The sequence below is a fragment of the Syngnathus typhle genome, unplaced genomic scaffold (assembly GCF_033458585.1).
Source record: "Syngnathus typhle isolate RoL2023-S1 ecotype Sweden unplaced genomic scaffold, RoL_Styp_1.0 HiC_scaffold_310, whole genome shotgun sequence".
Lineage (NCBI taxonomy): Eukaryota > Metazoa > Chordata > Actinopteri > Syngnathiformes > Syngnathidae > Syngnathus > Syngnathus typhle.
In genome coordinates this window covers 15,863-29,238 of record NW_026872214.1, presented here as the reverse complement: position 1 = coordinate 29,238, position 13,376 = coordinate 15,863, and the positions used below count along the sequence as shown (strand labels likewise).

Sequence of the window (13,376 nt, the reverse complement as noted above, 5' to 3'; positions counted from 1 at the left end):
AACCAATCATGGAGCTTTTTTCGGACTTCCGTGTGGAGCTTCAGGGCCGTTCCGCCTAACTTTTTACGCCCGATTAGGCTTCCAGGGACGCGGCTAAGCATTTTTAACCAATCATGGAGCTTTTTTCGGACTTCCGTGTGGAGCTTCAGGGCCGTTCCGCCTAACTTTTTACGCCCGATTAGGCTTCCAGGGACGCGGCTAAGCATTTTTAACCAATCATGGAGCTTTTTTCGGACTTCCGTGTGGAGCTTCAGGGCCGTTCCGCCTAACTTTTTACGCCCGATTAGGCTTCCAGGGACGCGGCTAAGCATTTTTAACCAATCATGGAGCTTTTTTCGGACTTCCGTGTGGAGCTTCAGGGCCGTTCCGCCTAACTTTTTATGCCCGATTAGGCTTCCAGGGACGCGGCTAAGAATTTTTAACCAATTATGGAGCTTTTTTCGGACTTCCGTTTTTTTTTTTTTAAAGCTTCCATAATGTTACCGGGCGCTGACGCAAACCCACGCCGTGCAGGAGAGCTCGGAGGGCGCCTAAGATTTCAAGGAAGACCCCCCCCTGCGCAGACCTCCACTGGGCCGGGATGACTGTTCAGCTTTGGCGGGGAGTGGCCTCCCTCCGGTCGACACGACGAGTAAATGACACCTGGGCGCTGACGCAAACCCACGCCGGGCAGGAGAGCTCGGAGGGCGGCTAAGATTTCAAGGAAGACCCCCCCTGCGCAGACCTCCACTGGGCCGGGATGACTGTTCAGCTGCGGCGGGGAGTGGCCTCCCTCCGGTCGACACGACGAGTAAATGACACCAGCACTTGCTCTTAGATTTGTTTCTTTTTTCTTTCTTTTAGCTTCCATAATGTTACCGGGCGCTAACGCAAACCCACGCCGGGCAGGAGAGCTCGGAGGGCGGCTGAGATTTCAAGGAAGACCCCCCCTGCGCAGACCTCCACTGGGCCGGGATGACTGTTCAGCTGCGGCGGGGAGTGGCCTCCCTCCGGTCGACACGACGAGTAAATGACACCAGGGCGCTGACGCAAACCCACGCCGGGCAGGAGAGCTCGGAGGGCGGCTAAGATTTCAAGGAAGACCCCCCCTGCGCAGACCTCCACTGGGCCGGGATGACTGTTCAGCTGCGGCGGGGAGTGGCCTCCCTCCGGTCGACACGACGAGTAAATGACACCAGGGCGCTGACGCAAACCCACGCCGGGCAGGAGAGCTCGGATGGCGGCTAAGATTTCAAGGAAGACCCCCCCTGCGCAGACCTCCACTGGGCCGGGATGACTGTTCAGCTGCGGCGGGGAGTGGCCTCCCTCCGGTCGACACGACGAGTAAATGACACCAGGGCGCTGACGCAAACCCACGCCGGGCAGGAGAGCTCGGAGGGCGGCTAAGATTTCAAGGAAAACCCCCCCTGCGCAGACCTCCACTGGGCCGGGATGACTGTTCAGCTGCGGCGGGGAGTGGCCTCCCTCCGGTCGACACGACGAGTAAATGACACCAGCACTTGCTCTTAGATTTGTTTCTTTTTTCTTTCTTTTAGCTTCCATAATGTTACCGGGCGCTAACGCAAACCCACGCCGGGCAGGAGAGCTCGGAGGGCGGCTAAGATTTCAAGGAAGACCCCCCCTGCGCAGACCTCCACTGGGCCAGGATGACTGTTCAGCTGCGGCGGGGAGTGGCCTCCCTCCGGTCGACACGACGAGTAAATGACACCAGGGCGCTGACGCAAACCCACGCCGGGCAGGAGAGCTCGGAGGGCGGCTAAGATTTCAAGGAAGACCCCCCCTGCGCAGACCTCCACTGGGCCGGGATGACTGTTCAGCTGCGGCGGGGAGTGGCCTCCCTCCGGTCGACACGACGAGTAAATGACACCAGCACTTGCTCTTAGATTTGTTTCTTTTTTCTTTCTTTTAGCTTCCATAATGTTACCGGGCGCTAACGCAAACCCACGCCGGGCAGGAGAGCTCGGAGGGCGGCTAAGATTTCAAGGAAGACCCCCCCTGCGCAGACCTCCACTGGGCCGGGATGACTGTTCAGCTGCGGCGGGGAGTGGCCTCCCTCCGGTCAACACGACGAGTAAATGACACTAGGGCGCTGACGCAAACCCACGCCGGGCAGGAGAGCTCGGAGGGCGGCTAAGATTTCAAGGAGGACCCCCCCCTGCGCAGACCTCCACTGGGCCGGGATGACTGTTCAGCTGCGGCGGGGAGTGGCCTCCCTCCAGTCGACACGACGAGTAAATGACACCAGCACTTGCTCTTAGATTTGTTTCTTTTTTCTTTCTTTTAGCTTCCATAATGTTACCGGGCGCTGACGCAAACCCACGCCGGGCAGGAGAGCTCGGAGGGCGGCTAAGATTTCAAGGAAGACCCCCCCCGCGCAGACCTCCACTGGGCCGGGATGACTTTTCAAAGCTGCCTCTGCAGCTGCGGCGGGGAGTTGCCTCCCTCCGGTGGACACGACGAGTAAATACACCAGCACTTGCTCTTAGATTTGTTTCTTTTTTCTTTCTTTTAGCTTCCATAATGTTACCGGGCGCTGACGCAAACGCACGCCGGGCAGGAGAGCTCGGAGGGCGGCTACGATTTCAAGGAAGCTATTTAGGAAAATCTGAGATAAATATAATTTGCATAATAATTTGGAACACGGTCCCGTGTTCCAAATTATTATGCAAAATGTATTTAAGTGTCATAAAGATTACATTTTTTGTTTTTCAAGTAAACTCTCGGTATTGTATGACTCTTTAAATGACTGAAATCAACCTCAGTTATGTGATAGTCACATGATAGTCTGCCAGGTGAGCGCAATTAAGGAAAGTCTATTTAAGTTCCGCGTTTTTAAGCGTTCGGCCATTTCATTCAACCATGGGGAGGAAAAAGGATCTCTCTGCTGTTGAGAAGCGTGAAATCGTTCAATGCCTTGGACAAGGTATGCAGACATTCGATATTTCACGAAAACTTAAGCATGACCATCGAACTGTAAAGACATTCGTCGCTGATTCGGAGCACACGCGGGTTTGTGCAGATAAAGGCACGACGAGGAAGATTTCTGCAAGACAAAAACGTCGAATCAAGAGGGCGGCTGCTAGCGTGCCACTACAGACGAGCAAACAAATATTCGACGCTGCATGTGCCGGTGAAGTCCCACGAAGGTCGAGGTGTAGGATCCTCCAGAGCCTTGCAGTTATGCGGAAACCCTCCATTCGGCCACCCCTAAACAACGCGAACAAGCAGAAACGGCTGCAGTGGGCCCAGGATTACATGAAGACTAATTTTCAGACAGTCCTGTTCACTGATGAGTGCCGTGCAACCTTGGATGGTCCAGGTAGGTGTAGAAATTGAGAATAATTGTCAATTTCTGTCTATGTGAAGCCCTTTGAGACTGCTTGTTATTTAGGGATATACAAATAAACTTGATTTGACTTGACTTTACAGATGGATGGAGTCGTGGATGGTTGGTGGACGGTCACCATAGCCCAACAAGGCTGCGGCGTCAGCAAGGAGGTGGCGGAGTCATGTTTTGGGCCGGAATCATGGGGAGAGAGCGGCTTGGCCCCTTTAGGGTCCCTGAAGGCGTGAAAATGACGTCTATAAAGTACGTGGAGTTTCTGACTGACCACTTTCGTCCATGGTACAACAGGAAGAACCGTGCTTTCCGTAGCAAAATCATCTTCATGCATGACAATGCACCATCTCATGCTGCAAGAAATACCTCAGCGTCTTTGGCTGCTATGGGACTAAAGGGAGAGAAGCTGATGGTGTGGCCCCCATCCTCCCCTGACCTCAATCCTATTGAAAACTTTTGGAGCATAGTCAAGCAGAAGATCTACGAGGGTGGGAGGCAGTTCACTTCCAAACAGCAGCTCTGGGAGGCTATTCTAAAATCCTGCAAAGAAATTCAACCAGAAACTCTATTTCTATTTCTAGTTCTATTACTGTGCTATTACATGTTATTACTCATTAACTGTACATATAGAAAAAAATAGTCTCCTGTTCTCACGACAAACTTTTGCGGAGTTGTTTCTCGGTGAATTTAGTATGGATTAATTCCATCGGTTGATGAACGTGAACATTATTCGTGACCGAGGCATCCACATCTTGGTTTGCGTCGAGCAAAAAAAAAAAAAAACAAAGGCCGCCATTACAAAATGCGCATATAGCAAATTAACTTGTAATTATTAATTAACTAGTCAGTCGAAAATACATGATTGTTCTGCGTTCCTATTTATGACGGAGGATTCCCCATTTTATTGCTCTTGCGTTTAAGTATTGTACACTATCGTCCGCCGTGTGCATTTGCCGCCATGTAACAAGATGGATGCGCCACAAACACAATGCATGCACTTTGCGTTACAGAGTAAGGACATTTATGGAAAGATACACGACGCGTAATTCATTTATTTCAGACGACACCTCGTAGTCGCCACACGTAAATGGATAAAAATGGTTTACGGTGTTCTTTTATTAAAATCTTTGTTTTAGGTTAGCCCCCCAAAAAATGCACAGGCGCCATTATGAAATGTGCTTCCAAATTTATATAGCAGATGACATTGTAACTGTAAGCACTGATATGTACTAACCGAGTAAGATCAGTAGTATTGAATCATTGCCCAGTGCTACACACCCATGAACTATTGACTTTGTCACTCTGCACTGACATCTAGTGGATGTTAAAAATCATTGCTGGGAAACTCTTTCTTTTCAGTATAACATTTAATTTTTTTTTTTTTTATTGTACGTGGCATTCATTTATTTTTATCCTATATTAATATGGCAATGATACCTTGTGGTAGTTAATAAATTCATCGCAAAGTCAGTCAGATGTATTATAATAGTTATTATTAAATGAATAATTTGCCATTTGTCATCTACAAACGAAACAAGTCAATTTCTCTCTTATTTTTCTCTTTCAGAATGGCGACAAATATGATTTGCGGGAAAGTAGTGGCAATGAGGAGTGCTCTGCGTGCAAGGAGCTGGATTTGTGCAGCTGATGGCACCTTGTCAATGCACGGCCAGCACAATAATGTAACTGTTGCCCTCTGTGACGGCGAGAAAGCCTATAAAATAGTTCTGTTTGAACACTTGGCTGCCCTCGTCACAGAGGGCAACAGTTACATTTTTTTAAACTTCGGTGTGGACCAACGGGGGCAAGGGCTCCTCACCAAACCCGCCTCAAAAATCTTCATGGCGGCCGAAGTGCAAACCAGCCCACAGCTGGAAGAAGAGGCCAGGGCCCCAACTCAGTGGCATCATCTCCTCAGGAGGTAGTGAATAAACTACCTGAGGAGATGGTGTCACTGGATGGCGTGATAACCGATGTAAGTTACCTGCACCCACAAATGCACATATACACACATGTATTTGTGTACACCTGTGAAGACATGATGCATGTGCAATAATGTACATACATGCGCATGCACACACAAAATCATTGAAATCCTCTGTGTAGTACTAAGGTACCAAAAGTTTTTTTGTTTTTTTTTGTCATCGTTAAGGTCGTGTACACAGACACATGACACGCTCATTGTCAAAAACAATTATTATTGTAATTGGGATATCAATTTGGTCCACTTTAGATGCGTCCTATCCGCATGGTGCGCCAGCGAGGGAACCACCTGGCACCATTTCGACATTTGACGCTCAAAAAAGTAAGTAGCCATTTGTACTTCCCCTGTTGTAGCACTTTGCACACATACTTATACGCATTTTAAAACTACCGCAGGATGAAGCCACTGTCAAAATTGGACTTTGGCGGGAGGCTAACCTCGTAGAGCTGAAGGTAGGGGGTTCCTTCGTGTTCACCCACCTGAGTGCCCAGGCGACCGAGTCGGGAGTCATGCTCCACTCGACAACGTACACGGATGTAAAGGTTAGTAAATGGGTTCATAGCAGTGGAATTGAAAAGGTGCTTGCTTATTGCTTATTGTTCCCTTTTCCAAGATCAACTTTTTGTCCCATCGCGCAATTGCAGCGTTCCGCCCGACGCGCAGCCGACCGCGCAACTGCTCCGCGCTGGTCGCATTATTGTGACAGAGCCGTCGCTGAAATTTAGAAAATATTTGTAACGTCTTGATGTACTTTCTCAAATTGAAGTGTACCTCACTGAGCAGGGAGCCTAATTTGGTCCGATCGCGCGACCGCCCGCAGCGCGCCGGGCGCTCACTGTCGCATTGCTTTAAGAACGTCTTTGTGTTTTAGGATGGCTTTACTGCTCCCACTTGCTTTATTTGGAGGCATGATTAGCCTTTGGTAAACGTTGTTTTCCATTCATAAAAATTAATTACATTTTTATTTTATTCAACAGGCCTGCAACTCCAGCCTCATCATTACCGTCGTTGGTATACTCTATGGGGAAGAGGTGGTGGATGTTGTGTCGGATTCGGGGGAAGTGACAGTCATCAAACTTGATATCTGGCAAAAAACCTTCAGCCAGCCCCCCCATATCCCACAAGATGGGATGCCCATTACTGTCACCCGTGTGCAGGGTGACGTGACAAAGATTGAATGTGTGAATGAATGCATGAATGAATGAATGAATGAATGAATGAATGAATTGTTCAAAACAATTGAATGTTTGCAATTTATTGAATGCATGAATGAATGGTGATAAATAAATGTTACATGTTCACTTTTCGAACAACAAAGGACACTGATGTGTTTGTTTTATTGATTTGTTAACACTGACTATCTCTTTTATGTAATGCGTTTGTGCATTAGTTTGTGGCCTTCTATTTTCATATGTTTCAGATTCCATTTGGGAAGGTTAGTGGATGTAGTTTATCTTTGAGAGAGCTCTTATTTTACTCAATTAACATACTACAAATGAGCAAACAATATGATATCAAACTGGTTACTTTAAATTTGTACATATAATATTCATAACACTTCTAATTTCTACATTTTTCCACCGATTCAACTTGTTCCAACTTTCAACTGTTCATCTTTTGCCTACCTATTCCACAACTTCCCACTTACCAAAAACGTCACATCTTTCATTTTGAAATTCAACCCAAATTCTCTCAAATTCCATTTTTCTACTCTAATTTCTACATTTTTCAACCGATTCAACCCATTCCAACTTTCAACTGTTCATCATTTTTCTACCTATTCCACAATTTCCCACTTACCAAAAATTTCACATCTTTTATTTTGAAATTCAGACCCAATTCCTTTTTCCGTTCTCATTTCTACATTTTTCAACCGATTCAACCCATTCCAACTTTCAACTCTTTATCTTTTGCCTACCTATTCCACAATTTCCCACTTACCAAAAACCTCACATCTTTTATTTTGGAATTCAACCAAAATTTTCTAAAATTTCGTTTTTCTACTCTTATTTCAACATTTTTCAACCGATTCAACCCATTCCAACTTTCAACTGTTCATCATTTTCCTACCTATTCCACATTTACCAAATACTTCACATCTTTTATTTTGAAATTCACTCCCAATTCCTTTTTCCCTTCTCATTTCTACATTTTTCAACCGATTCAACCCATTCCAACTTTCAACTGTTCATCATTTTTCTACCTATTCCACAACTTACCAAAGATTTCACATCTTTTATTTTGAAATTCACACCCAGTTCCTTTTTCCCTTCTCATTTCTACATTTTTCAACCGATTCAACTCGTTTCAACATCATTCTGCAGCATTCCTTAAATATTTATTCAACTTCTTCACCTTCACACGCAATTCCTTCAGGAATTGCAAATTCTAGTTAGTGTGAAGGTGAAGACCTTCACACTATTGTTATTCCTGTACTTTATTAGTGTGAAGGTGAAGACCTTCACACTATTGTTATTCCTGTCCTTTATTAGTGTGAAGGTGAAGACCTTCACACTATTGTTATTCCTGTCCTTTATTATTATTAGTGTGAAGGTGAAGGCCTTCACACTATTGTTATTCTACAACATTTTGCGCTACCTTTTCGTTAGCTTTCTTTGGCGCTTAACTAGTTCCACATACTTCAACCGATTCACTCCATTCCACTTTTCACTTATTCCAAAAATTCATGGCATGGGTGCTCACAGTTTTCTCGTTCCAAAAATTTTCCGTTTTCACATAATTCACAAATTTATGGCGATTTTTGCCCCATTCATTCTTAATGGCAGATTCAACATTTCACATTTACGTTGTTCCAGTTTGATATTCACATAATTCAACACATTCAAATCACATTGGGGACATTCCCAAACTTGCCAAATTCAAAATTTTCACGTTTTCACTTTTAAAATTTGCATAAAATTTTGCAAAATTTCATAAAATTTCGTTTTTCACTTCTAACTTATACATTTTTCCACCGATTCAACTCGTTCCAACTTTCAACCATTCATCTTTTGCCTACCTATTCCACAACTTCCCACTTACCAAAAACTTCACATCTTTTATTTTGAAATTCAACCTAAAACTTCACATCTTTTATTTTGAAATTCAACCCAAATTCTCTAAAGTTTCCTTTTTCTACTCTAATTTCTACATTTTTCAACCGATTCAACCCATTCCAACTTTCAACTGTTCATCATTTTTCTACCTATTCCACAACTTACCAAATACTTCACATCTTTTATTTTCAAATTCATTCCCAATTCCTTTTTCCCTTCTCATTTCTACATTTTTCAACCGATTCCACCCATTCCAACTTTCAACTGTTCATCATTTTTCTACCTATTCCACAATTTCCCACTTACCAAAAACTTCATCTTTTATTTTGAAATTCACACCCAATTCCTTTTTCCCTTCTCATTTCTACATTTTTCAACCGATTCAACCCATTCCAACTTTCAACTGTTCATTATTTTTCTACCTATTCCACAACTTCCCATTTACCAAAAACTTCACATATTTTATTTTGAAATTCACACCCAATTCCTTTTTCTCTTCTCATTTCTACATTTTTCAACCGATTCAACCCATTCCAACTTTACACTGTTCATCATTTTTCTACCTATTCCACAACTTCCCACTTACCAAAAACTTCACATCTTTTATTTTGAAATTCACACCCAATTGCTTTTTCCCTTCTCATTTCTACATTTTTCAACCGATTCAACCCATTCCAACTTTCAACTGTTCATCATTTTTCTACCTATTCCACAACTTACTAAAAACTTCACGTCTTTTATTTTGAAATTCACACCCAATTCTCCAATATTTCCTTTTCCCGTTCTCATTTCTACATTTTTCAACCGATTCAACCCATTCCAACTTTCAACTGTTCATCATTTTTCTACCTATCCCACATTTTTTTTAACCTATTCCACAACTTACCAAAAACTTCACATCTTTTATTTTGAAATTCACCACAAATTCTCAAAATATTCTACATTTCTCAAGTAATTCAACATGTTTCCACATCGTTCGGCAGCATTCCCCGAAGAAGTTATTCATACATTTCGCCTTCACACGCAATTTCTCCAGAAATTGCAAAATTCTAGTTACAAAGGAAACTTTGACTTTGAAGAAACCTCTATGACGTTTCTTTGATAAGTGCATGTTGCATTTGGTGTAATGGCATGATACTGACTGAGTCTTTTCTGGATCAACAGAAGCAAATTCGAAAAATGGCAACCCCAGAAAACACTCCTCAAGATGCATACAATGAGCTGAGGGCCATTTACAAGACGGAGCTGGCGAAAGCCCGTGCGGCTCTGGTCTTAGAGGCCACAGAGCGTGAACGTCTGCAGGTGGAGTTGTCCAAGCTGAGGATTGATTTTGACGAGCTGGAAGCAAGGTGAGGCCCGCCCTGCCATTTTATCAAAAATATGCCAACAACAAAATGGATAGTGGATATTAGTGCTGACATAATTGCTTTGCTGCTGGGGCCACACCCCAAGGAAAATCCTCCTCGTGACTAATTGCAGCTCAATTGGACTTTCAGTTAACTATCCCATATGTGAGACTCTCGATGGGATCACCGGTGTTTGAGTGATGTTCCAGTTATTTATTTTCTTTCTGTGTGTTCGCAGTTGTCATGGTGATTGTTCTGGTGTTTTTTTAACTCGGCTGTATGTATTTGTTTGTTCACGCTGATTTCTCCGACTGCCCGAAATTTTCCATATTCCCAGTTTATGTGTATATCTGTCATCTTAGGGACACGAAGAAAGAATCCGATCTGGCTAAAGCCCGTGCGGCTCTGGTCTCAGAGGCCACAGAGCGTAAACGTCTGCAGGTGGAGTTTTCCAAGCTGAAGATTGATTTTGACGAGCTGGAAGCAAGGTGAGGCCCGCCCGGCCATTTTATCAAAAATATGCCAACAACAAAATGGATAGTGGATATTAGTGCTGACATAATTGCTTTGCTGCTGGGGCCACACCCCAAGGAAAATCCTCCTCGTGACTAATTGCAGCTCAATTGGACTTTCAGTTAACCATCCCATATGTGTGACTCACGATGGGCTCACCGGTGTTTGAGTGATGTTCCAGTTATTTATTTTCTTTCTGTGTGTTCGCAATTGTCATGGTGATTGTTCTGGTGTTTTTTTAACTCGGCTGTATGTATTTGTTTGTTCACGCTGATTTCTCCGACTGCCCGAAATTTTCCATATTCTCAGTTTATGTGTATACCTGTCATCTCAGGGACACGAAGAAAGAATCCAATCTGGCGAAAGCCCGTGCGGCTCTGGACTCAGAGGCCACAGAGCGTGAACGTCTGCAGGTGAAGTTGTCCAAGCTGAAGATTGATTTTGACGAGCTGGAAGCAAGGTGAGGCCCGCCCGGCCATTTTATAAAAAATATGCCAACAACAAAATGGATAGTGGATATTAGTGCTGACATAATTGCTTTGCTGCTGGGGCCACACCCCAAGGAAAATCCTCCTCGTGACTAATTGCAGCTCAATTGGACTTTCAGTTAACCATCCCATATGTGGGACTCACGATGGGATCACCGGTGTTTGAGTGATGTTCCAGTTATTTATTTTCTTTCTGTGTGTTTGCAATTGTCATGGTGATTGTTCTGGTGTTTTTTTAACTCGGCTGTATGTATTTGTTTGTTCACGCTGATTTCTCCGACTGCCCGAAATTTTCCATATTCTCAGTTTATGTGTATATCTGTCATCTCAGGGACACGAAGAAAGAATCCGATCTGGCGAAAGCCCGTGCGGCTCTGGACTCAGAGGCCACAGAGCGTGAACGTCTGCAGGTCAAGTTGTCCAAGCTGAAGATTGATTTTGACGAGCTGGAAGCAAGGTGAGGCCCGCCCGGCCATTTTATCAAAAATATGCCAACAACAAAATGGATAGTGGATATTAGTGCTGACACAATTGCTTTGCTGCTGGGGCCACACCCCAAGGAAAATCCTCCTCGTGACTAATTGCAGCTCAATTGGACTTTCAGTTAACCATCCCATAGTCGCACATCAATATAAATAGCGCATTTGACTGCTTCGAGGATTTAATACTGTTTTTGCTCAGGAAGTCGCATTACATTCAAATCCTTAAAGATGAGCTGGAGTTTGAAAAGAAGCTGCATTCCGCGGTCGGTAATTACCATCACTATCGCTTATTTAATTAATGAAAATAAAGCTGAGTCATTCTCACGTCTCACGTAGGACTTGCGCATGGTCCAAAGCCAGCACGAGTCTCGCATGGTGGAGTTGGAAGCCGGCCAAAAAGTGAAAGATCTGGAGGAGGCTCTGTCTACAGAGAGGGAGCGGACCCAGAACAAGGAGGAGAGGTCTTTTTACAGCTTTAGAACATACCACAACGTTTGCTCTCATAGCAATTAATGTCTCCACGTTTGTCCCCAGGGTACGCCAAACCATGTCGGCCAGCAAAAAGAGGAAACGTCCGAAGGACAGCGAGGGTTTGAGCTTGCCTCGACCTAATATCGCCCAGCAGGTCACTGTGGATGAGCAGCAGGTCACTGTGGATGAGCAGCAGGTCACTCTGGATGAGGTGGACTCGTACGGCAAATATGTCAGACTTCGCAATACAGTTGATGAGGTCAGTGGATGTGTCAAAGGGGATCAGCTTACGAAATTTGCACATTTTCCAGTAACGACTAACCTGTTGAGATCAATTTCAACTATTAGGATCAGAATTTGGGGAACTGGCAGGTGAAGCTCCAGATTGGATCTTCTGCTCCCATCGTATTCAAGTTTGCCGCAGAATTCATCCTGAAGGCCCACGAGAGTGTCACGGTAATCAATCTTATCTGGAAGATCTCAGATACAAGGTGCTCAATATTTCAATGACCTTTACATGCATCAGATCTGGGCGGCTGACGCTGGCCGAAACCACAATCCTCCCTCTGATCTAGTCTGGGAGACACAGTCCAACTGGGGACCCGTAGGCCAGGTCCACTTTACCTTGATCAACGCCAACGGAGAGGTGACACATCTTTCAAGCGACAAGAAGCAATATTTCTCTTTTGACGTCCGTTTTTCTTCCAGGAAATAAGGATGAGCAAAGCCACTGGCGCACGTTTGGAAGATGATGATGGAAATTCCACTTCCACCGTGGGATAGAGGAAATGGAATTTCGGTTTCTTGTGTGTCTTGACATATGAAGGGATTGACAATAAAGCAGACTTTGACTTTTGACATGGTCACATTATAAAAATATTGTATAACAATACAATTGAATGGGCTTTTTTTAAATAAAATCTGCTCCGACCTGTACTGAAATTTAATTGAAATAATTGAAATAAAGTTGTTGTTCTTTAAAAATGATTGAATTCGTCTTTTTTCATTCTGTGTAATTGCATTCTGCTGTATGCACCAAAAAAAAAAAGAGTGTATTTTCTGTTTCATCAGTATATAATTGAAACCGGAAGGTATTCGGAAATCCCTGCGGTCAGTAGAATATATAACGGCTGTGCAATGAGAAGTCAAGACATGTTCCACGAGAGCAGGCGGTCAAGGCAAGAGTAATCTCGACGCAACATGCCCAACATGTGTAAGTCAGTGATGAATGTTTCCTGAATTTTCTTCCTCTTTTGCCATTCATTCATGATTTTCTTCTGCTTCCGCATTAGACACGCAAATTCTCGCGGTGGGCTTGGTGGCTTTTCTAATACTGCGAGCCAATGGCGCTCCGTTGACAGAAGCGACCACCGTCTTGCCATCAAGCGACACCTCAAGTGAGGAGGAAACGGCGCCCTCTGACCTGCTGACCTCTGCTCATGTTTGGGACTCGGTTCTGGGTACCGCTAAAGAACACCAGAAAGCTGTAAGTGGAAATTCAGAAAGCACCTTCATTGTCTTCTCCTGGCTGTAAAACATATCTGACTTGTGACTAATTTCAATATCAGTTTGATGATGAATTCCAAAACAATGTCAACTTTCATTTACTGGAGCACTACAAAGCACCTCAGTTTCCAGCAAACTGCCCCAGCTCCAACTTTAGCAAGGTAAGAACCAGAAATGGAAAACCACCAGA

General features: G+C 44.4%; 2 protein-coding genes and 1 pseudogene across 2 annotated transcripts; 2 read left to right on the top strand and 1 right to left on the bottom strand.

The window, feature by feature from the left end:
* LOC133149311 (ATP-dependent RNA helicase DDX19A-like) overlaps positions 1-13,376 on the bottom strand; it is a 33,741-nt pseudogene that overhangs the window by 17,949 nt on the left and 2,416 nt on the right.
* Positions 2,116-11,392, top strand: LOC133149315 (lamin-L(III)-like). The gene is made up of 11 exons (XM_061271860.1): positions 2,116-2,923; positions 3,020-3,319; positions 3,430-3,589; positions 4,908-5,315; positions 5,574-5,645; positions 5,720-5,866; positions 6,302-9,729; positions 10,089-10,214; positions 10,574-10,699; positions 11,059-11,133; positions 11,386-11,392. Exons 7-11 carry the CDS (start codon positions 9,512-9,514, stop codon positions 11,390-11,392), a joined length of 552 nt encoding a protein of 183 aa, XP_061127844.1. The 5' UTR covers positions 2,116-2,923; positions 3,020-3,319; positions 3,430-3,589; positions 4,908-5,315; positions 5,574-5,645; positions 5,720-5,866; positions 6,302-9,511.
* On the top strand, positions 11,308-12,667 carry LOC133149314 (lamin-A-like). Its single transcript, XM_061271859.1, has 5 exons — positions 11,308-11,472; positions 11,546-11,939; positions 12,029-12,136; positions 12,207-12,326; positions 12,389-12,667. The coding sequence occupies exons 2-5, from the start codon at positions 11,757-11,759 to the stop codon at positions 12,461-12,463; spliced, it is 486 nt and encodes a 161-aa protein (XP_061127843.1). The 5' UTR covers positions 11,308-11,472; positions 11,546-11,756; the 3' UTR covers positions 12,464-12,667.